The following is a 26,886-nucleotide window of genomic DNA, read 5'->3' as shown; positions in this document are numbered from 1 at the left end:
TGAAAATTGCAAAAATAGTTGAGATGCTGACATGGAAACTGGGCTTATTACTACGAGCATTTAGTGTTTCACACAGAATTAGAATCTATTTGTGATGGCGGGGGGCTAATCGCTGACGATCAGCTTTTGCTGCCATTCGATGCAGAGCTGAGGGACTGTGTCTGTGAACCGCTCTCCTCCTGCCCTCTCTGCTGAGCTAGCACAAGCTAACACAGCACCTCATGATCGCATTACTACTCGCCATATTTTGCCACTTTGGTCAAAGCAGTGGTTAACATAAACCGTTAATCACACACCAATACCAAAACAGCATTAATCTATTGGGAAAACCTGTTGATAACAGTTGGCTGACGTTAACTGTGTGATGCTAACAGTCAGCCCTGTCACTGTGTGTGTGTGTGATTCTGTCGCAGTCACAGAGCTCCGATTCCACGGCAGTCTCATTATAAACACAGAGAGACAGAGGGGGGCTGAGGGAATCAATGCACTGCACGCAGCTCTACAATGAAGTGAAATTTTACCCGTTTCAAAGCAACAAACAGAATTTGTTTCGAGATGATACATGTGTTATTCGGAGTAAACTTTGCGGTAAAGGTGCAATGATTGGACAAATTTGCAAGGTTGCGCAAACTTCACAGGGATTGGCTGAATTTGCTTTAATTGTCGTGACTGCAACATCCTGGAGGAACAGATAAAAATATTCAATAACCTCAATCCTATACAGTGTAATGTCCCAAAAATCACTTCACGCACTAGTGGGCTCCTTTTGGTTATACTACAGCGCTTCTGTATAATTTTGAAGAATTTCTATTGGAAAAAATGACAAATAATTACACTCTTAAACAGCGTAGTGGCACCAAATCACTTCACACACATAACTGTTAGAACTCCTTAAATAAGTTGTTTATAATAAATATTAAAAAAAAAAAAAAAAAAAAAGTTTGTTTGAGCCAGTTAAAGCCACAGTGCACATGCACAAGATCAACCTCAGCCTCATTTTGAGACAGGAATAACCCTGAGCATCTTTGCCTTTTTTCCAGCTATTTCTAAGCAGAAGTATTTTGAGTAGAAAACATCTTAAAAGAGAACAAAAAAGGGCAATTAAAAGAACAAGTGACTTTACCTGTTTTAGTAATAAGAGCCAAAACAGTGCACAGAAATAAAGTGATTCTATTAATATTTCTTTAAAAAACTGAAAACAATCATCACAAGCTTGAAAATGGCCAAAGCTAAATTATCCAGCACAGTGAGTGTGAAGCCTTTTTTTGGCTTTCTGAGAGCGTTTTGTTTTATTGTCATTTTATTGTCCTCAGGTTGAGTGTTTTTATATCATTACTTCCTGCTCACTGCCAATCATCTTTCATCCACAGAAAGAAAAGCTGCTGCCACAAAGTCCTCCCACGTAACAATTCATTGCTGCATTTATGTTTTTACGTAGGTTTCATAACAACATAAAGACAATGCGAAGGTGCTTGTTTGCAAAATATGAGTATATTATTAAAGCATCTAATGTGCTGACATGAACAAAAGTGCAAATGGAGCAAAAAGACAAAGAAGCAGTAACAACACACAAAGACGGGATGATGACACGTTTTGAGCATTTGCCTTGTTTATGTGGGCGCATCAGAATATTTTAATTTTTTACCTCTTTTATTTTTATGTTGGCCTGTTTGGAAGCAGTTTTTTCGCCCACTGTATTTGGCTTGGATCCAAGATATGTTTGACACTTTCCAGAAGGTAAAAATAGTGAGAAATAGGTCAGTTGTGTTGCAGCATGTACTGCACACTGATTGAGGAAACAGATACAATGGTGAATGGGTTGGAACTCATTCAAAATCTAGACCCATCTACTTTCATAACTCATCAGATGTGTACATACTCCAGCTGGGTGGTTAATGTAAACTTCTACCAAGGTAAATTTAGGACTGTGTATGTTTCAGGTAATGGAAACTAGTCTAGTGTGAATAAACTTTAATCTTTTAAATGCAGTTTCTTCATACATTTATTTGTTTGCGCTCTGTCATTTTCTGTTGTTGTTGTCTTTCAAATGCAATTTTAGTGTTTTCATAAAGTCTTATGTTTAAAGGTCCAGTGTGTATGATTTAGTGGCATCTAGTGGTGAGTTTGCAGAACTGAATCTCCCATGTGTCTTGAGTATAGCGGAACTTAAGTGGCTGGTGCGAAAACAGAACTGGCCTTATCTAGAGTCAAGGTTTGGTTTATCCACTCTGGGCTACTGTAGAAACAACAGGGCAGACTCCATGGGAGAGGACAAGGGGTCTCATTTATGAAACCGTGTGCAGGATCCATACTAGAAATGTACATATGGACAATAACCAGGCTTCCACCTCACTGTCTGCGTCGCCAATTTCCCATCTCCAAAATGTTCATTGACATGGGTTAAAGTTTCTCCCATGTCTGCTTTTATAGATCACAACTTTTACGTGGGAAGTGGATTACACCTCTTTCAGGCCTCGTTTTCTGCGTAGGGCTGCAACTAACGATTACTTTCATTGTCGACTAATCTGTCGATTATTTCTTTGATTAGTCGACGAATCATTTTATCGAAAAATGTGTTAAAATGTTGAAAAAATGTCGGTCTGTCTCTCCCAAATCCCAAAGTTATGTCATCTAATGTCTTGTTTCGTACTCACGCGAAAGGGTTTTAGTTCACCTTCATGAGAGAGTGTGTAAAGCTGCCATTATTTGAACATAAGAAGCTGCAATAAGAGTATTTTGGGGTACTTTTACAGTACTTTTCTATGAAAAATGACTCAAAGCGATTAGTCGACTACTAAAATAGTCACCGATTATTTTAATAGTCGATTAGTCATCCATTAGTCGACTAATCGTTGCAACCCTATTTCTGTGTACGCGATGTTTATAAATGAGACCCCAGGACTCCATGTGGCATGCCAGGCTTTGAAGCCAATTTTCGTTGGGGCCGAACAGTTTAATTACTACTCAAGAGTCTGACACATGATGACATTGGGCCCAGAGATATTTTTTCCAGTGGACTTACACTGGGAAAAAGATGTCAGTAATTCAGTGGATACATTTTTAGGCGTCACAACCCCCACAAAATGACTCTTGCTACAATCAGGATTTGATCTGTTTTGCCCAGTAACATTTGGAGAGTCTAGAAGAGCAGCAAGATTAAATCATTTTATCCCCATTCAAGTTAACAGAACTGCGAAACAGGAAGTTGCTGGTTTGGCGGGCAGAAGTCTCTCGTGCGCCTGCTGTATGGACCCAGTGGTGCGGAAGCAGTGCAGTGCATTTTGTGGGTAATATCATACCGCGGAAATTAAGCTTTATTGGTTGTGCCACAAGCACAAGGAATCTTGTTTTCAGGTTATGATAAACTAATGAAAACATAGTTACGAATACTGTATACCATTTTTGCCAATAGATGCCCCTAAATCCTACACACTGCACATTGAATGTATTCCTATGCCCCTGTAAAGCACTTTGAAATGCCTGGTGTCTAAATATTACTATATAAATAGACTTGCCTTGCCTAGTCACCACAGGCTGCTGCCACCCTGGCACTACATTTCCTTGTGGATACAGTGTCTCATCTGGCTACATCACCTCTTCAGACAGGCTGCTGTTATAAACCAGGAGCTGAGAGGTGGAACGGATCCTTATTCAATCTAATTATCCAAAGACCCTCAGGTGAAGAGGCAGGACAAAGCTCACACACACAGGAGCTGAATGAGGATGAACACTGTGAATATAGGCGTAAATAAACTATTTCAGATCGTGAACTGGTGAGGAGGAGAAAGACGTCTCAGTTACAGTGGGGCACAGTTTCCTTACTTAGCAATAGCATCAATAATACAGGTTGTGAATTGGATCGTGATTTCATGTCATCTCTCTATAAACTGAAATGGTTGAGAGACGCCTTGACGAGCACACTGCGCTGTGAGGACTGACAGCTTGTCAGATGAAATGAAAAGTCACATACAGACAATGTGATACATGCTGTGGCTGACGTTAAAGGTTTAGGAGATACGACCTAAACATCTGACAATCTCAGTGAGGAAAAACTAGCAAGTGGCTTGACATTCCCTTTGCTCTGATTAAACCCCCTTATATATTGTTAGTATTCTATTACTGTCCTTGTTCTGTTTAAGTAAAGCTCTTAAGACACTTACTTGACAACATTAGTAATGATTAAATTCGATTTAAGTAATTTTATATAAACAAAACATGTCCCATTTCGTAAATCTGATGGTTTAATTTTATATTTTTAAGCCTTTTGTGACTTAATTCAACAAAAATATACATTATTAATCAAGATTTGGTATTAGAAATTCATTCAAATTAGTTTCTCTGTCAAGAATTCAAGCAAATATAGAGCAAAAACAACAAAACACAGTGGTTATTTGCATCAGGTTTGTTGCAGTTAATGCATAAAGCTGTGAAATGATTTGTTTTAGACTAACAGAGGCAAGTCATTAAAAAAATGTTATGTTAAAAGGAACCCAAAAATAGCAACTGCTTTTGCACAGGGAGTTTGGCTGTGTCACCAGTGAGCATGATCACTTTGCAGGGCCTAGGAACTAAATGAGGCTCTGCATCAGTAGTCTGCATGAGCAGCTCTTGCACTGTACAAAACTGTTACAGTGGAGGCACCCAGGGATCCTCCAGTCTTCTGGGCTGGCGTAGGTGGGAAGACTTAAAGTGGGCTAAATTTCTGTATGAAAAAAATCTAATGCTAAAAAAAGTCATTATTATTATGTAAGCATAAGCTTGGGACACTAATACAGTAGGTCATCTGACTATAAAGAGAGGAATCTCTGTCTGTATGTGTGTCCTTCGCATATCTGCAGAACAGTTCATCCAGTTTATTTCACATATAGCAGAAACCCTGCTGAGGACCCAAGGATGTGCATTGTCAAATTTGGTGCAGTTTATACACCCGACACGTTCCGATATTAATAAACTTTGAATAAATAGGCAAACAGAGCTCTGAGTCTCTGCAGCAGCGAGGGTGGAGCTTAAGGGCTCTGTGGAGTTGAGCATGTCGCCCATGATTCACTGTCTGGAGCTCAGTATTGCTGCTGGATGTTGCTGGAGATACTGATGTCACAACTGAACTCTTCTTCACTCCCCTGGAGTCAAGAACATGAGCAGATGGCCTAAGGGAACAGAGCCAGTCTGCCGTTGCAACTCAAAGTGTGTATGTTTGCATACTAATACAAACAATAGCGAAACAGTAGGCAAACTCCATTCTGTACCTTATAGCCACATGTCGGAGCACGCAACTAATATGCCCATTTGTGTACCACCAGTGTTTCTGACTCCGAGCAGCCACAACTTGGGTGTGTTTTTCTTTGCCTTATGACAATCATGTTACCACAGCCAAAATACCTCCACAAATAAATCTGTGCTCTACTTTATAACCACGGTGATTATGTGAAACCAAGCGACTCAGGATGCTTTCAGACCTAGAGTTGTCTTGCTTTGGTCTGAATCAGGGACTGATTTTGTAACAAAGTTGCGTAATTGCCTAGAGTTGGTTCGTGTTCTCACGGCAGCATTTACAAGTGGACCAGATAAAATGCCTTGTGCGAGAAAGCTGCTCTTGATTGGTCAAATTTCCATGTGGGAAAAATCCAGGAAGTAAACAAAACGTTGAAGAAGAGTACACTTGCAAGATAAATGTGACACTTTCTAATGTCACAATGGAGGGACAACTACGCAGGTTGATTTTAGCGCTGCTCATTGTGGACTATATTGCTGTCATTGTTCATTTTAGTCAAACCATACAGTTTGAAAACGAGGCGCGGCTCCAACTAGAAAACAATGTTTTGATGTATTGGATGTGCTGAATGTGCATATTAAGGCAGTACAGGAGGAGGTGCACATTAATAATCCTCCAGGACTGTAACATGCTCATGTTTAACCCAAACAATGCGTAATGTGACTGCAGTTGGTTCGGATCGAGGTCGGAAAACGTTCTCACCACAAACAAACCACACTAGAGTTCATTTGCAACCAGGCCGAGACCACCTCTTCAGAAGGTCTCGGTCCGGTTGTTTTGGCTTATACACATGATCACTATCTATACAGTAAGAGCAAATAAACTCAACTGCTGACACAAAGGACTGCTGTAATAAGAGCCACATGAATGAACAGATAAACTGTTGTTTGTAGTGTTTCTGATTTGTGTATAGTCACATAACGCACACTGTGAGTCCACAACCTGACATGAACTTTTTATGGTGACAGCAGCACCTGCACACTTTAGTAGTCAAGGTGGGGCATGGCACTGACACAGCCAATTAATTATCCACTCAGGTCATCTATATGATAAATCACTCACTGCAAATTAAGTGGCTTTCAAGGAAACTGCACACATCATCAACATCACCAGCGCATGTCAATCAGCTTTTCTGCATTTATAGCACCGTACATACCAAGTGCGACGCCTGCGGGGGGACAACTTACCTTCAGAGTAATGTTCTTCAGCAGCGTGTCCTCCAACACAGCCTGCAGTTTCCTGTTAATCTCCAGAGACAGGTCCAGGGTCAGCCCGCTGTCTGCCGGGTGGGAGGTGTAAAGTGAAGCCATGATGCCTCCCCGCCTGCTCAGGTGGGCCTTGTTAATATCCGACGCCTCCGACGAGAGGGCCCCGGACTCCTCTCTTAGCACATAGCTCTGGATAATTCTGCAGGGGAGGAAGGAAGGGGAGGAGAGGAGTCAAACAGAGTGCTTCAAAAGGAAGAGGGAAAAGGAGTGACTGTGTGGCAGACTGTCGAGCAAAGAAAATTGAGAAAGCGGGATTTATAGGTGGGAGCATGGAGAGCTCCTACAGAGCAATAAAACCATTTTCAGCGGCGAAAGCAGTGGACGTTTCAGGAATAGTAATTCCAGTGGGATGGCTTGTTGAACTCACGTGCACGGGATACATTCAGTTGTAGTTAGTGAAATTATTATTGTGCCAGGGAGAGGAGGAAAGGTAATGAAAAGGGCGGCTGCCAGGATTCAATTAATCAACTCCGTGTGTGTGTGTGTGTGTGTGTGTGTGTGTGTGTGTGTGTGTGAAAGTGAGATAAATCTTCATATTCATAATACGTTTTCATCTGAATAACAATACAGTGTCGGGGTTACGCTATGTTTGTGTCATGGAGAGGGAGAGGAGAGAATTCATTAGCTTAACAGCTCTAAACTTCCTGTAGTCCAATTTTCCCAGCGCGGCCTTGAGAGCACCGACGAGCGAGTGTGTTTCTATTATGAGGGAAACAAACCCAGAGAGAGGCGCCATTGTGACGGAAATTCATTACCCCGTCCTCCATTATTATCTTTTTCTTAATATGCAACCAAACAGACGGGAAGATAATACGAAGCACAATTCAAGATAAAGGAGATGGTTGAGGAAATTAGTGTGTGAAGCTCATTCATAACATTTCGTCTGTGCGTGTTTACAACAGCGACAATGAGGATGCTCGGTCTAACTCCATCCAGCACGTACAGGATTGGAACTACAAAGCTATTGCAATTACAATCTTAATTTATTTTCAGACTGGGAATGTGGGCAGGTGAAGAGGGTTAGGTAATGTCCTACAGGAAAGGTCAACAACCTCCTGTAAATCTCCTGAGATGGGCCAGTAATCAATATCTTAAACCTGCTCTCAACCCAGTTGTACATCTTAAGCACTAACCTGAAACAACAATATTCAGCACCGCTCTGGCATTGTTTAGTTTAGAGTGTGTCAGTGAGGGAATTTTTGAAGGTGGGTGACTGTAGGATGAGCAAAGGGACGCTCATGACCAAAAAAAGGAGAGTGTGCAGTGAAATTTCCTCTCTGTAGAAAACAGCACTTCTCTACGGAGACATGTGGAGCAAAAGATTCTTATAAGAGGAGTCTAAAAATGAGTGTAGATTCACTGGAGATGAACACCTAAATGTAGCATTTGCTCAGCATCGGTGGTATCAAGGTATTAAGGTATACTTAGGCATGTGGAAATCCCAAGGTATGATTTTCAATACCATCAAAAATAAGGATGCTCCTCTTTCTATTTAACTGATACAGAGATGCTGTATTTAGCAATGAATTGTAGTGCGCAACATGCGCCACCAGAGGTCAGTCTCTACTGGTGGAACACACAGATTAACTGAGAAACAGTGGTGAGTGGTGGGGATAACGTTACAGGACGAGTAAAAAAAAAAAAAAAAAAAGAAGAAGCCTCCCCTGGAGTATTGATACATATATTTTTATCTTGAGATGACTTCTTCTAACTACAAAAGAAGTTGACTGGCCAAATTATTTTATCCAACACATCATCTGTGTTCAGCCCACTGATGTATTGGGTCTAGGGCTGCCCCCTGAAACCCCTAAACCAAGGTTTATGCTTCTGCTTACCTATGACGCAGGGTGCTTTGCTGAGGCGTTGCGTACCTCTGCGACGCAGAGATGCAGTGTGCACCTCCAAAAATTTTTAACCACGCTTCCAGGCAACGCAGACCCAACACAGACCACAAGAGCTATAATTGGTCCCTTAAACTACATAATTTCCGGCATTTCGCAAGGTTTCAAATACAGCTGCAGTACCACAACACCGCCATTTTCAAAAGTCTCCATTGTGATTGTTTGTGTCTTGAGTTTTGATTAAAAGATGGACGTAATAATGTAATAAGAGCATTTGTTGTTCAATGTCGATCATTTCAATCTCCAGCAACATACGTTCTCTCTCGGTCACCATCTTCGCTGTGACTAGAGCACAGCCGGAAGATAAACACACAACGAATGAGCAATGACCATAGACGTCACAGAGTCTCGGTAGGTATATAAAAGAACACAGCGCCCTCAAGCACTTTGGCGCGGAATTGCATAGCGACATAGACCAACAAGAGTCAAGTGTACGCAGAACCATAAAGAAACTTTAAGTCGACTGAGATTGCTTCAAGTTGAGCAGTCTTTATTATAACTTTTTTTGTAATCCATGTGCAGTGTGGTTCTGGAGATGTTTTGCTCACCACATTTTGCATGGAGTGAGCACTCGTGACTCGCACTCTGCTCTTTGGCACAGGCTGCAGTGGACACGATGCAGAGCCTGAAGGAAGAGAGACTCTGCAAGCTATGGCTCTGAGATAACATTATCTTCTCTCTCCTGCTTAGAAGTGGTTTATTCACAGCTCACAGGTACTGATACAACACAGCCTCTGGCTTTTGTTTGACATCTAGTGTCGGCAGAAAATGTTGCTGCACATTTCTGATAGGTCGTTAGCACAGTTAGCTTGTTTACTATACTACGTGTACGTGAGCTACTGGGCACCCCACATATTGATTATATTAAGTGGATGGCACTGTCTGAACATCATGCTGGACCCCATTCAAACTTTAAATGGGGGAGAAAACAAACAAAAAACGAATCATATTGAACTGTCAAATCTGATTTGACTGACATCATTCTGAGTCGGGTACAGCCCTATCAGTTTATTATTATATGGGCCCTAAGTGTTTAAACCCAACAAGTTTTTGTTTTTAACACTAATGCTGTCGTATACAGTATAACCTAGTGATATATCAGGATGATTATGACAAAACAGGTACCGCTCAAGCGTGACTGCTTCACATAAATGCCACAAATGAAGCGAATGGAGAACAGTTTGTGTACTACATCCTTAAGGACATCCCCTTTCTATGCTGTGAATCTTTATGTGTGCTGTATAGAGCTGCTCTGCACAGACACACTTTATGAAGCTCTATAACAAACAGATCCAATCTGAACGCTTCCACTGACTTCAAGTGGTCTCTTTAAATTCTAAGCACCAAGATTTTACATGGGATCGTCACTCACTGGGGACTACGTGACTAAAAAAGAGCCTGCTTTTGAACTATTCCTGTTACGGAGGGAATTTTTATTCAAATAAACATGATGTGAAAGACATTTTGGAAGGGCTGAAGACATGCCAGTGACTTCTGTTTAAGACGTACCATGCATTAATGTCCAATACCAAGATAAAAGGTGATGCATGCAGCTGCCTGGAACATTTGAAACTACTGGTACTCAGTATTTACTCTTACTTTAATTCTATGTGGGAATAAAATTACTCCCAGTTTTTATTATGCAAAGACTAATGTATTTTTGTCTTGGTATTGTGAGTCTTTCACAGAAGTCAACCCAAAATCTATGCACTACATAAACCTAAAACTGTATGGTGCAGTGTATGCATTACAAAGCAAAACAAATATGTCTATGGTGCAAAAAAAAAAAATTCAAATAATACTGCGTAAGCACTACAAAAAAAGCCACCATCATTAATTGTTCCCATACACACACACACACAACACCTGGGCTTGCACAGACAAAAAATGAGACTTACCTCTGACTAGACTTGCAAGGGTCCATATTTGGACCCCGGCTCCATCACGACAGTGTTTAGTAGAAACAAAAAAGTGACACAAATTAAAGATGCGGCCACATGATGTGCTGGATGGCATGCACAGGGCGCTGGAGGGGCAGGGATGTGACGACGACAATGAAAATTCTTTTTGAATTTGTGAGTAATGTGTCCCAGCTCAGAACGTGTGAGCGATGAGAGCGGCATGTCAAGCATGCATGAAGTGAAGGTGGCCATTCTTGATGACAATGCAGCTCTCCTGTAATCTGTGTCGCACCACACTACAGTACAAAGGCTGGCTCTTAAAGTGACTAAAACTTGCGCCCAAGAAGTGGCAAGAGAAGATGCAGAGAAAGAAAGATATGCCTGTTGTTGTTTATCTTAATCGTAGTCAGAGCTGTACAGGCGAAGGATGTAGATACTTATGATCAAAATCTAAATAAATCCTCTGTATTCTTTACAAAACACCACAGGCACTGGCTTACATATCGGCTAAAATCAAAAGCATCGAGAAAGCCAGACTGGCAGTGGGACAGAAATCCCAGATAACCTTGAAAGGATCCATTACAATAAATCCGAGCACATACAGCAGGTGTGGATCTGTAATGGCCCGCAACAGAGCTTATATTGCTTAGCATTGATCACAACAAAACAGAGCGTAGAGGTGGGCCTCTCCAGATAAACAGCCATCTACACTTCCTGAACAGAAGGCCTCCTCCCGCTTTGCTCTCGTCTGCTTTGTATCAGCATCATTTTAATTCAAGACACATGAATGGCCCATTTAGACTTAATGGTTACAATAACCAGGTGTGGGGACTGAAGGACAGACGTCATTGCCCTTGAAGGATGCTGCTGCTGTTTATGCATGTTTTAGCTCATTTACTACGAATCACACATACTGTATGAACATCGTAGCCACTGACCTGTGTTTGACTTCCAGGCAGCATCTGAATACTCGGAAACAAAATGAATGGCTGCATTATAGGTTAAAAAAAGACATCTAAAAATAATGATGTAGCAACAGAGTTACAAAGTTTGAGTTTTGCCGCACTCCCACGAGACCCTTCTACAGTAACTGATGTTCCGATCTATACGTTTTTTTTTTCTGGCCACCGGCTTTAATTAGTTCAACTTGCCAGTGTGAGTGAGTGCTGAATGCAGATGAGCTGTGTTGCAGCCAGCCTACTGTGTGCCAGCAGCATCAGGAATTCCCCACCCATGCTGTGAGCAAAAGTCAGTCGGATGACAGGCAACATGTCATTTTGCATCATCAGTGACAAGTTGCCTGTCTGGCTGGCTGGTTTGGCGGCACAGGGGACAACTTAACACCATTCATCTGCTTTTGGAACGCACTTCCTGCACCACAATGACACGGACCTGGATGAAAATTGGCAAAGCATCCCTTTAAGCCCCATTCACATGGGACTAGTACTACCTGGGGACTTCATGTGATTTAGAAATTTGCATGGGATGAGTGAAGTCTGTATTTTACTCAAATTCACTGACACTATCCCCTGATATGATGTCAAGGCTCTGCATAACATCTGCATCCATGCTGCGTAGCGAATTGAGACTCCTGAGCTTGCACCAAAATATGCTGTCAGAACTTTTTATTTAAAAGTGCCAACATAAGCGCAATTCGCAGGGGACTAGTATTACCTGGGGACTTAATGTGATTGAGAAATTACCCCTTACCTTTGTGTTTCTTGCGGCACATCCACACAGGATAAGCAAAGTCTGTCTTTAACTCAAATTTACTGACATCATCGCGTGGGCGTGAGGCACTCAGTCAACTGTAACTCCACTTAGCACAACACAGAAACACTACGAAGAACTACTAGCAGCGATGCACAGCGTTAAACCTAATTTTACACAATGTCACATGTTAACCATCTTACCATCTATCAAGATTTTGCTCCTCTGATTAATTTGAGCTTGCTTTTTCTGTGAATGGGTCTCCACACTCTGTATCAAATGAGTCTCCTGCTCTGAAAATGCTGCCAAAGCTTTAATTTATAACTGCCAACGCAGCCTCCGTGATTCTCACCTGGCAAAGACGCAGAAACGAGGAGTGGAGAAAACACAATACCTAGATGCCAATTTGCACGGTACTAATATTATCACACAACCTCTATGTTTGGAGAAATATTTGAGGTAATTTGTAGTGGAATTTTTACTATTTTTTACCTCCTCCCACTTTGCAACTCTGTATTCTTTGGAAATACGTGGGTGCACACAAGTTGTAAGTGTTTACAATCATTAATAGTAAATGAGCTTAAAGATGCAAAACCACAGCTAAGATCATACACTAGAGGAGCACAGATGTGGAAATGTAAATCAAACATTAGCCCTTCTTCACTAACTGTCCTGTCGGAGACCCACTAATCTTGTGTTCCCTCTCCGTGTCTGTATTCATCACCTGCTTCAGGCTTACAGTGAGCTCATCAGTGTTCACCAGGCTGTCCTGGAGGGATAGGGACAGAAAGGCAAAAAGGACAAATTCACATCCACATTGTGGGTAGTGCAACCCCCCCTCCCAAGCTTTGCTGAGATTTTGCAGAGCTAAATTTAGCCCTGCAACCGTGGGATTCGTCCTCGATTTTAACTCTTGAATGTAGGTTGAGGCTAATGGATTCAATACAAGTGTACAGCTGAGAAACACAGGAGAAGTGGGATAATCCAAGTAGTATCAAGTAGGGATGATTGGATATGTCTGAGCACTGTGATTATCATCTGGCAACGTGATGCAGAACTTCAGTGATTGTTTGGAGTGATCTACACTGATCAATGAATGCCATTTTGCTCATTTTACTCAGCACAGAAAACTGTTTCCACATCTTACGTCTATTTGGTTCAACCTATGAGACTCCACAATCCACTTCAAGGCTTCACCTACACATAATGTAGTGCTGTGATTAAGATAGCCCTGATGTCCTTCACACTGTCTCTTTAGTTTAGGTGATGGCTATGAATATGGATGGAACCTCATTAAGGATCCATACTGATGCATTCTTCCACCCTTGATCGTCTCGCCTATAAATAGCTCAGAGTGAAGTTTGTCATGAATCAGAGTTAGAATCTAAAGATGAGAGAGACACGCAGAGGGAGGCAGGGGGGGGGGGGGCGTAAACTGTGTGTGTAAGCATATGGCATTTTGCCGAGGTGAGCTGAAGGAAGCAGCACACCGGGGAGTGAGGTACGGTGCGCCTAAATATTATCAAGAAAATTTTTGGTTCAATATATCAGTCTGCAATACTAAGAGTAGATGCTAAGAGCTGTGTTTAACGTGTACCTGAGAGAATATACACTGCACTGAGTCCTTATACTTTTTGTCACCTTTTAACACTTCCAAAAAGCTGCACAAAACTGCTGTCACTCTTATCACAAGGTGTTGCACCACAGATCACACAAATTATCGCCGTACAAGTTTCCACAGGTTGTTTTCAGGGTACCAGTCAGGGGTTAAGGTGGGATTTGGCAGGTCGGGGCACCCTCAGATCCGGTGAAGTGGTGCAGCGGGGAAAAATGACTCATACTACAGGTTCCAGTGGGCTTTTTTCTGAATGGACAGGCTATGTGATAAGCTGACCTTCTTTCAAGGGTGCTCCATTCTACAATGTATTAGCAGGTGTTATATGGGCTATCATACTATCATGGCAGCTTTCCAATCCCTCGCTATAGTATAAAAGTGGAATTTGGCAAGCCATACTAAGGAGTATCATCGGCTTTAATTCAAAGTGACAACGGCTACCCTTGACCTAATCTTACAGTGACCATTGATACCGCAACCCGCCCTGCACGAGGCCAAATTAGCCCATTGATGGAAACTTAAAACTACCCAGCTTAGGAGGAGGAGGAGAAAGATTTAACAATATGAATTAATGTACCTAGCCACTACCTCATTGAAAAATTCTTAAGGGAATGCCCATCCCAATTTGACGGCACTTAACGCTCCTCATGACATGATACGGACTGCGAGCACAGATAGACCAGGGTAGGAGGGCTCTTCTGGGAGATAGCTGACAGTCATCGCCACCTCGGCCAGTCAGGTCTATAATTACAGTGCCCAGGTTATCTCCCTGGCCAGCCCTGCTTGCAATGTCCATCAGGAACCCCCTTGGCCTTGGGACGTTGCTTTTGAAATTATCTACCACCTCAGAAAAAAAAAAACAATTCCATTTACACTTGCTCCTTCTGTTCCTAGCTAGATGCTGACCGATCAACTGACTGACGCAGCACCACGAAAGCGACAACTGCACGCATGAAAAGTTATGTTGTGAGGGTCTAACTTGATTGAATAGGCTGGAAGGAACACCAGGCTGCAGCGTGTGAAAAATGAAATCACATAAGATGTATTTTCTTATTGATCCAAAGTGCCAGAACACTGTTCCGAATTTTTCCAGCCCACTATAACCCCTGGAACCAGTACGCACTGTATCTGTTAGTTGATCTTTGTAAAAGTAGCCAGTGAGTGGTGGTGGAGCATCCTGTGTTCTCTTCTCTTCAGTGCACAGGTTTTTATATTTTGCTGACTCCTCTTAGTAGTTTAATGGCTGCTGGTTGTAGCTTGTTCTGTTCTGTATATATTAAACAAGTCACGGTGCTGAGAGCTTGTCAACCTTTAGCAAAACTGTATTATTACTGCACTGTTGCATCTAAACTGCTGTAGGGTCTGAAACACCGCATCTATAACTGACCATATCCATTCATCAGTACTGTTTGAGCACAATAATACCACCGTCCACTGCACCAGTAAAGTCTGAACAGTAGGGTCAAAAAATTAATTCACCATTTTATATAGCCGTAAAAAACTAAAAAAAAATGTTCTCGCCTTCTCTCTTTCTCTGCTCCCCGAACTCTGGTCCATGCCACTCACTTGGTTTTTTTGCGGATCTCCTCCACCAGCTGCTTGATGTGATCCTCCATGAACTCGATTTTTTCCTGCTTGCGAGCCAGGGCCTTTTGCAGACGGACAATACGCTCCACGAGCACGGTCTTGTCGACCTCTGGGAAGCTGTCCACGACCACCACCGACGGACCTGACTGGCTCTCGGGCGAACGCTCTTCGACACCACTGCTCCCGCCATGGCGCGCATTCAAGGAGCCTGGGGAATGAAGGGGAGGAAGATTAAAACAAAGTTAGAAAACTGTTTATTGTCATGACTTTGGTCACAAACACTCTTTATATTGCCTTTTTTAAACACTACCTTTTTTGGAAGGACACGTATGCCACCAGATTAAAATAAAAGCACTTTACAGGACAAATATTGGAAAAACGAAGTCTTTAATTATATTACTTCTGGTGGTGTTAAATACTAACCAAATCCAGCGGCAGTACCTGAGGAACTTGAGCGACTGCCCATACTGCTGGCATCCCGGTCGCAGCCTCCATTCTCAGTCTGGTCCAATCTCTTACGGGCTGTAGAAGAAGAGAAAGTCAAGAACTGTCACACGGAGAGAGCGCTTTTTTCGTGCAAGTAATTTGCATGTCATTTACTTTTTTATCTTGTTTTTTCTCAAAAAAATGCCTTTGTTTTTTCTGGAACAAAGACAATTTTTCCAAGCTTTCAAACAGCAAATAAAGGCATCATCGTGTCACAATGTCACAACAGTAACGGATCTGTTCATCATTTGTGTTTCTCAGCACCCAGTGTTATATGACAAAGGACTCAAAAATTATAAAGACAATTAACTCAAGAATGTGTCGATTAGCATCACCGAAAAACAACATGGAGGCTCCGTAGACCAGACCATGACGGCAAACCTTATTACTCCTTTCAGCTTTGAGAAAGGCAGTGCATCCAAGACCCACTCCTTTAGTTGTAACCTTTCACAATAAAAGCCCTAGACATACACGCTGCGTAGCCAGACTGAATCTATTCAAACCTTTTATTGAACCAGTCCTGCAACTCTTCACAGGCAGTACCAGTACAGTGTTTCCTGCTGATCAGCTTATTGAGTCCTCTTCTAATCACTTTAATACTAGCCTGTGTGAACAAAGACACAGACAATGCTGGCTGGAATTAGGACTTGAAAAAACGGCACACAACAAGGAAATCTTACAAATTATTGGAGGCAGAGGTGCACAAAAGGTGAGATGAAATCCTAAGCTAAGCAACATTGCTTAACTGAACTTGCTCTGAGTTTTGCTCTGAGAAGATGTCCACCTGAATAAAGGTGATGCAGGCTGCTTCAGGAGAAGACTGCACGCTCAGCAAACCTTCTATGCATAAACAAAGGCGTAAAATCACTGTGCTGCAGTCAGAAACTGTACTGATGAATGATCAAAGGCTCTCTTAATAAAAATGTCCTTCTGTATCGAATGCTAAAAGGTAAAAGCTTGTGTTTACAAGGCGCGGTAATAGCACTGAACTTCACGCCTTAAGGTTACTGTGTGTGCACAGAAAACCAAGTAGGGGAAGCTGGCTCACTCTATTAAGTGTAATCAAAGCATGAGAAGAACATTAGCTCTCTGTACGTGGCACGCACTGTACACACTCCCATCTCTCTTGTGTCTAATCATCCTGCACTCCATATCCATATCTGCACGTGTGACCTCACATTAAATCCTAAGTGCTGTCTCTCAGCGCGAGTCATTCTATATTGAAGATAAAAATCACAGTAAGGTAATATTGGATAATGGGATTCAGGAATTTTCAATTACGACATATCCCGATATGGTCTTAAATACATGAATGACATGAACACTATGGCAAAGCTGCAGCAGCATGCGCCAAATGTCATGTTACCAAGAACAACCAAACACAGCTGGTAGACATCTTTCCCTTCATACTAAAATATTAATCTGTGATAAATATGGAGAAGAAAATAATCATTTTAGTGCAGAGCTGCCAGAGCTTTACATCTGTCCCACGGACAGTAGGCCCAAACCCAAACTGTGCCCGGAAGATGATCGGCTCTGCACTCAGGATTTCAGGTATATAGGCTATGATATGGCGCTTGTTAAGGTTGCTTAGCAACTTCAGATGCAACCTGTTATTGTGCTCTTGACAGCTGACACAGAAAAGGCACAAGAGTAGCACCCAGTGTCTGACCCCACATCTTCCGGGCGGTTAAAGACGTAGCATGTGTATAGCCCCTAATGCAGCATTTCCACTACATGGTACAGTACGGCACAGCTCCACTCAACTTGCCTCACTCTTTTTTGGGTTTCCATTAGCAAAAGTTGTGGCTCGTACCTGGCATTTGTCACTGTTTTTGGTACCACCTCAATCCAGATTCCAAGCGAGCTGAGCTGATACTAGAAGGTGGCAACTGCAATTTTCTTATTCACTTGACCCAGATTTTAAAACATGGCAGCCTACAAAACTACACTGTACAAATGACAAGGTGCAAACATGGTACCAAATGGGAGCTAAGTCGAGCTGAACCACATAGGAGAAATGCAGTCTAAGCTACATGACTCTCATAAGATGTAAACCTTCTTATCTGCTAATAAAATAGTCACATTAAATTGGGTACTTAACCATGATGGAGCTATAGAAACATACTGCAAGCTGGTGTCCTAACCTTGTGTTAGTTGTTTCGTCAGGTCCTTGATGTTAGCAGCCTGTTTCCGTTTCTGAGTCACCAACTCATCCCTCAGCTCTTCAACTTTAGTTTTTAGTTGCGCCACCTCTGTCTGCAGTGCAGCCCGCTCCTCCTGCAGGCCCTGCACCTCCTGCTGCCTCAGCACTTCTTCTTGTTTCAGCAGCCGTGACTGCAAAATCAATGGAGACGGGAGGAAAAAAATTAGAGTAATGATGCAATAACAGCCATGATAGAGTGAGAAGATGTTGTAACATGGCTGCTTGTTCCAAAAAACACAATTCACAGTCTAGCAACCTGTGAATGAATAGAAAAAAAATATATCTAGCAAAATGTCAAGCCAGAAAATATCACACTATGTTCCAGGTCAGACAACTCGGCTGTTTTGTGCCACTTCTACGTCTCACTGAATCACTCTGTGCGATCAAAGTTCCCGCACCTTGTCATCCAGTAGCCTGTTGGTCTCCTCCATCTTTGCTTGGAGCTCTGCGAAGCTGCTGTTGAGCTGATCCAACTGAGCCTGCAGCGAGTTGCTCTCTGACTGGAGCTGGGCATTCTTGCTGCTCAGCTTCTCGGTGAAGCCCAGTAGCTCAGCCTCGCGCTCCCTACTGCCTTGCACATCACGCTGGAGGTCGGCCATCTGGTTGGTCAGGCCGTCCGCTTCCTCACGTAGAGCTGTGATCTCCTGTTCATCACTGCAGGACAAAAGGGTGATTGGCAAGGTGTTACTAAAAACAGCAGCTTACATTAAATGTGCATTCACTACAAACATCTTTTGTTCAAATTTGTTCAGATATACTACAAGCCAAGTTGCAGCACCAGAATAAGATGAGAATGTTGTGGTGCAGTTGTAATTTTTACCTCTGCAAATGAGTGTCTGAATTAAAAATTCATAATTAACATAATTTTACCAAGTTTTAATTGTTTCCTCAGCTCGAATGATTAATTGTTTTCTATCTGTACACAGCGATATTGTATACAGGCTGACAGTTATATAGGCTGCAATACAGAGTGGTTCTGATTAACACTTCTTAACATTGCAAATGAGTCTCTCTTTATGCAGGTTGATGGCTGACAGGAAGGGAAACGGAAACATCAAGGAAATCAGGACGTCAGTGTCGATTTTGACCAGCGAAAATAGGTTGGAGGTCGAGCAGCGTTTCTTAGCCTGCTCACTGATGTACGTAGCACGTTAGGACGATTAAAACAATCTGATGTTCCCTAATTTGCATCGCTTTCAGTTAGAAAGAGGTGTCAGACATGTTGTTGACACAAAGATCCAATGCAAGAATATACAAATCTAAAATAATTAAGATACAAGGACGGATTTGAAGGACAGAAATGCTTTATACATGAAAAGATGCTAGATTTAACTATTCACTTGCATTCATACAGCAGTTAACTTCACAAAATAACCAGCTAAAATGAGCCATATGTGATGTTTCAGGATGAAGGTCGCAATCTCCACTGGACCAAAGAACTGGCGGCATCAAATTATTATTCTTTTGCCAGCAACTAAAAATGTTGCTGCGAGTGGCGAAAAAAAAAAAAAAAAAGTCCCGCTGCTCAAAATGACAGCCAGAAAAAGAAAGGAGGAGAAACTAATTGGGTTGGCGCCACCTACTTATGGCACTCTGGCACACGCAGAAAGCAGAATCTCAATAAGTGGAAAAGTTTCTCTATCAAGTCATGTGCACATGGCCGGGAGAGCCACACACCCACAGAGGGAGCTGAGTCCCCTTCCTGCACTGTGTGCTATATCTGTCCCTGGCCTATCTTTAAATCCTGTGAAAAGGTATGAATATAAATTTAGAAAAGGGACAAGAACTGCGTGACAACCAGCTCTGTTCTATCCAAACCAATTATGTTAGAACGGTGATAGAGGTGCACAACTGGCCTGCAAGTTAACCTACACACTGAACCTTAAAGTATTTCCCCTGCATGATCAGTGTGACAGTGTGTGTTCGTACCGTTGATGCTGCTCCTGGAGCGCGGTAATCTCATCCAGCTTTTCTCTCTGGCGTCCGATCTCGGCTTTCTGACGGTTGATGATCTCCCTGTACTTGCTCAGCTCGTCCTCCCAGCGTGGACGCTCGTCCTCCAGACACTTTAACTGCAGGACAACACGCCCTTAATTAACCTCAATACCTGCTGATATCAGGTACACACACGCGCACACACACACACACACGCGCACACACACACACACACAGATGTTCAAGCAATTATCTGTATGGCATACCTTGGTTCGGAGAGTGATGAGCTCATCCATGCCCTCTTTGTAGCTCCTTTTCAGGTCATCCAGCTCTTTGGTCTTCACTCGATGCACCTGCCCAACGCATTAAGTTTTACATTAGATGTGTATCCACTGTTACGGTATTTAACTGGAGTCTAAACCTTTGAATCCTTACTGTAAAAGGATACGTAATTATAAAAACACCTCTCTCTCTGCCAATTCTGATTGTGATGACTAATACTTAATACATATAATTCAGTTCAGTGGTTTTACCCATCAACTTAACCCTCAATCACACTTAATGGAACACATTTCTTACTGGAAGAAAAGGAAAAATTCTATAGTCGCATCATTTCACTGCAGATGCATTTCCTGACAATCCAAGTGTGGCATTCATTAACACGACTTTGCTTATGCAGTCATTACACATGCGAAAGCAAAGCTTAATAATGTTTCGCCTCATCTTTTTAACAAAGCCATTAACAGTACGACGGCTGGTCAACTTTTCCAAGAAGCCATTAGTAGCCTGTGGTATTCAAGACAACAAACGAGTAATGGCCATGCCAGAAAATTTACCGTCTATTTCCGCCATTCATTCCTTCCCATTATGTTTTAACGTTAACACCCGCGCAGTAATGGACGCCCAACTGTTTTGCTTGCATTATTTATGACTGAGCTGCATCATGGCTTGAGCATAATAAATATACTAAAATAAATACAAATGTGGGGTAATGTATTCATCAGCAGGGCAGCGATATCTGCCAAAACTCAGGTCCAACATTGTAAAACCTGTCCTAAAAATAATCTGCACACATCTTTTCATGGCCAAATGTCTGTAAGACTTTTCACCTACAATTAATGCAACAAAATTCAAATCTGAGGCCATTTATTGTTGTGTGAGGCCTGATTTTTTCCAATTCAATTTCAAGGACTTGCAAACACTGTGGATAAATGAACCAGGCTGCAGAAAGATGGCAAGAAATGGGTGATCTCTTCTGGGCTGTTGTTGAAACCCTCAGCTTCATATTGATTATTTCTAGGCCATTTATTTTTAAAGTGCGATTCCCCTCAGAATGAGCCAGAGAGAAAAACAGGCCATTGTGTTTGGATGGAGTCCATGTCTGTGCCAGTGTGTATGCGTGTCTGCCTGTAGAGCCCATGTGCCAGTTTGTTACTCATTCCTACTTAAGGCAATTACACCTCTCAAACTGATGAATACAGCTGAAAATAAACATTTTTACTAGAAAAGGCTGGCATCGACACCATCAGTAAAAAGGCGGTATAATGGCCTGGCAGGACAGGATGTATTTGTAATTTTGAATTAATAGCGAACCTGTATTAGTGCTTATTTTGGATTTCTGGTGGATTGTCACATAGCGACAAACAGAAACATAATTCGCAGACAAGTATGTATGCAGCAAATATACAAACTGCTAATGCTTACAGTAAAGCTGCTTAGCTTCAGGATTTTATTTACTGCCATAAACCTAAGGCTTTAGACCAGTGCAAATACTCTGTTTCCAAATGGTCAACTCCTCCGGGCACGCAACTGCAAGTGTTTACAATACGTAGCCTACACTGCTACATGTAGCAACATGCTAACATCTGGGAAACATGTAATCTTGGTTGCCGATGTTGTTCATTTCTCCAGATTTCATATCATATTCTCGCTGGAACAAGTCTGTTTGTGAAGACTTGGGTTTTGCAGTTTTTATTAAAGATTTTTCAAGGTAGAAAGTGCTGCTACTCTCCGTTAAAGTCGATCTCCAGCTGCAATGATGGTGCAGAGACGCAGAGAGTGCAAATGGGATAGACCCAGAAACATTGACCAATCAGAGCAAACTGGGCTTTGTCGGGAGGGGGGCTTGAAGACAGGCCCTAAAGTGGAGCAGAAAGTATGGGGAAAATGGCAACCCAACATACATCTATAAACCTGAAAATAAGCAGAATAGGTCCCCTTTAAGTGCCCACTCACTGGTCACCTTAAGCCACTTAAGTTCTTGTGTATACATTTGTGTGTGAGATAGTGTTGCATGTGTGTGCACAGTGGCTGGCACCTCTAATTGGTCCGTTTGCTCCTGCTTGTGTTTCTCCAGCTCCCCTTTGGTCTCCCTCAGTTTAGCATCCAGCTCATTGGACTTGAGTTCCTCCGATTCCTGGAGGAGAGCGGGAGTAAGAGATTCAAAAAACAAGACAGTAATCAGTGTGACGGAGAGGAAAATGAAACAACAGTAAAAGACAGGTTGACATAAAGAGATGGTGAGCCTGGAAAAGAGATTTATTAGATATAAGACATCAACATCAATCATCATCAAGACATATAAGACGTGAGAAAAGGGAACTGATATTAAAAAAAATGACACAAAACAAAGACATCTGGGGTTAATTTTGGTTTTAGTTCAATTCAACTTTCTTGTCTTACATATGATATGGTGTAAGTTTCCTTAACCTTCCCTTATTAAATGTGCTAATAACATAAAATATGTACGTTCATGTTGTTTTATATGCTGTTACTGTACACAGTGTGTGCTCTGATAACACACTTGTGATGAAAGACTGCAGTAACTCAAACTCATCTTTCTCCAGCAGGAGAGAAATCTCAGGCAGCTCTTTACCACCATCACAAGGTATAAATGAAAACTGCCGTTCTCGTGAAGCAGAGTCAACAAGTTCACTTTTGCTCATTGAATTGCATCTTTTTGTATTGAACAGAAAAAGACAAAAAGACATTAATATGCCCATTATTTTCTCGATTAAATGTCTTGTCAACATAATGTCAGAACATAGCTAACGACATCTGACAAATCTATGCTAGGTTTCTCAGATGCAGATATGTTACATTTGTTCATCTTATTGGTCATGAGCAAACTAATACTTGCATGTGATAAACGTCACAGACCTGGTATGTTCGGATTATGTCCTGGCAGTTCTTGCGGATCTGTTCAGTCTCTTCTTTGGCCTGGGCCAGTTTGGAAGTGGTCTCTCTCAGTTTGTCTTTAGTTTCCTGCACACAGATAAACAACATAAACATGCATTTGTAACTACGACATTTTAAAAAAAGGAAAGCCATTTCACTTCAAAGCCTGTACTGTGTAAACCCATGCAACGATTTGCAAAAGGTTCCAGTTCATGGCTTCTTTTTGGGGCAGATGCAAACAGAATTTGTACAGACAAAGAAATTTACACACACACACCAGCACGAAGGGAAACATTCGTGGCTCAGCTCCTGTGGCCTGGAGCCACAACTGACTTTTTGTTTTTCTTTTCTCTTTATTGTTGTGTATTTGCTCGGAGGCAGATAAAAATAAAACGATTTATTCTGTAATAGACATTTTCAAAAATAGCAACAATGTTAATGATGATTTCCTTGCGGGATCATTACTGTACCATTTTCAACCCCCATTTCATTTCGCCCCCTAAATCAAAAGACACATCTAATCATGCTTTTTATGGAGCAGCTGCGGATGCAAAATGACTGAAGGGGATGTCATTTGTATCCTGGAAATACTAAGCAGGCACATGTTTTTAACCAACAACAGGCATGGTTTCTTGTCTATATGAAGAAAATCAACATCATCCATGAGTTTAAGTATGTTCTTTCACACTGATATGGGTAATGTATTAACTGTATCAGGGTCCCTACAGCTTTAGGCAAGTTAGTAAGATTATTTTTCTTAAGCTACTGAGCTCTTTAGCAAAAACATCATGGTTTGCTTATTGTTCACTGGCGCAACATTGGATTATGTTGTTAATGTGCTAACTGGCTAACTAGCTTCATGACGGTCTTCTGGTTTTCCCTTTTGAACGACGATTACAGACAACCACTGTCTGCTGGTGTGGAGAGTTATTTCCTCTCATGCAGAGCGTACATGCTGGTTGGCTATCGGTTGGAGGCTTTGTGGTGTGTTCATGTGCAACGAGACACAGGCGATGTGAGGGGACACAACAATCAGCCTTAGTCGTGCTAGTTCTTTGATGTCGGTTTGGTGTATCTGGGCCTTAATGGAGCTGCAACAACTTACGTGGTCAACCTTATTAGCCATGTAAATGTGTGAATTTAGCTTTTTGTATTTGGTGTATTGTTTGATGAAAGTTTTACTGCAGCATGTTCAGGTTCATACCCACAAAATCCAAAGCACAAGGATATTATGAACAAGCAGTTAAAATGTAGTGAACTCTTCTCTGTACTTCTTTACAACTTCTTATGTTTCCTCTGTTATGAAGCACATTTTGGTTGTGAATCGGTACATGTTGTTGACTACAATTCTGTTGAAAAAGTATATTTATTCTCAACAGGATTGCTTGATGAATATTAAAATAGCACAGTTACTTTACCTTGTGTGCATCCGCCTCACTCTTCAGTTTGTTCTGGGCCCACTTGACCTTGATGAGATGTGAGTTGATCTCCTCCTTCAGCTTTTCTACCTCCCGAGTCAGCCTGCCGACCTCGCCTTCCTGAGAACACAGAGAGATGGGTGAGGCAGGAACAATGACGAAGAACAGGACAGCGAACAGATCTTTGACCTGAAGTACTTATCCACATAAGGCACACTGCAGTAAGTCCAAATGCATCCATTCAAACAACTGTAGCATGTGGAAAATGTTTGACTATTGTCAGAGGTTAACTTTGTAGTCAAATGCAAAATAGCACATCTGTTACTGCCATCCTGATATAAACACGTAAACAAGGCACTTAAAACTGACACAGCACTTACCTTAGCATCAAACAGCTGCTGCAGCCGACCTTTGTCCTGAGCCAGCTGGTTTCCTCTGAGGGCCTGGCGGTCGACCTCCTTGGTGGCTTCCCTCAGCCTCTTCTCCAAACTCTCCTTCTCTCGCCTCAGGTCCAGGGCCTCTTTCTCCCCTCGCACATATTTCATCACCATGGCCTCCTTCTCTTGGCGTGCCTCATCAGATTTCTTGCTCACCTGAGATGGTTATTTATATCATGAAGTAGGTTTATGTGAATCCAACATATACTTTAGTGTGTAATGTTTTTTTTTTTGTTTTTTTTTAGAAAGACCTAATAGGAGATGGCTGGAGTTGGTGCTGCACAGTTACATAGATGGATGGATGGATGATCTTGCATTGCCGTGTGAACGGAGGACAAAACTGCTGACTTACTGCATCAGCTCGTCAGCCTTTTACAAATAAAGCTGACATGCTTCTGCTTGGCGGCAGTGTTACAAATCCAATTTTCTGCTGCCTTATTTCTCCGTATAACATTGTGTATTATGACTTCATTATTTAGTACAATTTAAGTATTGCACCCAGACTTTCTTAATCCAATATTTTGCTTACTAAGACTGAAACTAACAGTTATTTTCATTTTCAATCCTTCCTTTCATTATCCTGGCACCGGAAAAACACCGTGGCACACACTACACGTCTCACACCTGTGTGCTCATTCCTCATGCCAATGAGATGCTTGTGTGCCATTTCTTAGTTTGTCAGTTAAAAGTTTTATCACTGCACACATAGACTTTCAGGAGAGCAACAGAAGGGAGGAGAAACTTTTAAAACCCAGTTCCGACCAAAGATTCGAGACGAGATGAGTTCAAACTGGTCTGCAACGTTCTTCAAGCCTGCCAGTTTACACCCATGAACTTAACAAGATGCTGTACTGTTTCCATAGCAACGACTATACTTAGTAAATGGTAAATGGACCTGGTACTTTTTTTAACACACTCACACACCGATGGAACAGCCGTTGGGAGCAATTTGGGTTTCAGTATCTTGCTCAAGGATACTCCGACATGCAGACTGTTGGAGCCAGGGATCAAGCCACCGATCTCCTGATTGGTGGATGACTCTCTCTACCTTCTGAGCCACAGCCGCCCTGTTCAAACTTCTGGCTTTTCAGGCTTTTGGTGTAGCTGGTTATTATTTTTAGCATCTTAAATTATGAATGAGGGGTTACTTCTTACGGTTGCATTTCTAGTAGTGATATAACATCATAAACATAAAAACACTTTCCTGATGTCAAACAGAAGTTAGTCGGGCAATAAAAACACAAAAGGCTGGAGACTATGAAGCTAAATTCATTTACTTGAGACAAAAGATCTCCACCCTTTTGTCATTTTCTCCCAACAGTTTGGTCTTCACTTTTAATCAGAAGAGAAAACACTACATATCGAGACAGCATTTCACAAGGGAAACCGCTCACGATAACGCCGCGCTTCTGGGCAACAGGTGAGCTACAGCCCGTGGATACTGACACACACATGCACACCCAAACTCATTTTGTACAGCTGACATCTCTACAAGCTGATTGGCTGTTTAAACAGGTGACCTGCCTTTCTAAAAACCAGCCACTGGCTACTTGACAAGCTGAGTCACTGGCAACACCATCAGCTGGCGTGAATCGAGCTGAGACGGGCCAGTTCACACTGCTGCAACTTTTTCCTGCAACTCTCTAAAACATCTTGTTGCAAATCTCTGGTCTGAACCGGGCTTAAGAATGGTCGTGTGTGTGCATTTGTGTGTTAAACAATATAACTTAATGAAAACACATACAGCACATTTTATGCATCAGGCACCACAATATGCACTGCAAATTAAAAAAAACAAGAAAAATGCTCAGTTAGGTGGCACAAAGTTTCTACAAAAAAAACAAAAAAAACATGAAAAATGTTTTAAACCTCAGGGGAAACAGTTGATTAGGCCTGACTCGCCATCTTAATACAAAGGAGGACTGATAGAAGGGAAGGGCTTAAAAGAGACCACTGGGTGCAAAATCTACCTC

The 26,886-nt window shown here is 41.9% G+C and overlaps 1 protein-coding gene across 2 annotated transcripts in view; it reads right to left on the bottom strand.

Moving 5' to 3' along the window:
• ccdc186 (coiled-coil domain-containing protein 186) overlaps window positions 1-26,886 on the bottom strand; it is a 39,009-nt gene that overhangs the window by 5,867 nt on the left and 6,256 nt on the right. The window contains exons 5-15 of one of the 2 annotated variants that reach the window (XM_049563015.1): window positions 24,857-25,069; window positions 24,477-24,596; window positions 23,041-23,145; window positions 22,199-22,297; window positions 20,148-20,234; window positions 19,876-20,018; window positions 18,345-18,600; window positions 17,888-18,077; window positions 15,678-15,776; window positions 15,234-15,462; window positions 6,460-6,679 (exon numbers count right to left, since the gene is read on the bottom strand). In XM_049563015.1, coding sequence (XP_049418972.1) covers window positions 6,460-6,679; window positions 15,234-15,462; window positions 15,678-15,776; window positions 17,888-18,077; window positions 18,345-18,600; window positions 19,876-20,018; window positions 20,148-20,234; window positions 22,199-22,297; window positions 23,041-23,145; window positions 24,477-24,596; window positions 24,857-25,069 — 1,761 coding nt within the window. The remainder of the gene's footprint in view (window positions 1-6,459; window positions 6,680-15,233; window positions 15,463-15,677; window positions 15,777-17,887; window positions 18,078-18,344; window positions 18,601-19,875; window positions 20,019-20,147; window positions 20,235-22,198; window positions 22,298-23,040; window positions 23,146-24,476; window positions 24,597-24,856; window positions 25,070-26,886) is intronic. The other variant, XM_049563016.1, reaches the window with a different exon arrangement.

Source organism: Epinephelus fuscoguttatus, linkage group LG20 (genome assembly GCF_011397635.1).
Source record: "Epinephelus fuscoguttatus linkage group LG20, E.fuscoguttatus.final_Chr_v1".
NCBI lineage: Eukaryota > Metazoa > Chordata > Actinopteri > Perciformes > Serranidae > Epinephelus > Epinephelus fuscoguttatus.
This window is presented reverse-complemented; position numbering and strand designations above follow the sequence as displayed.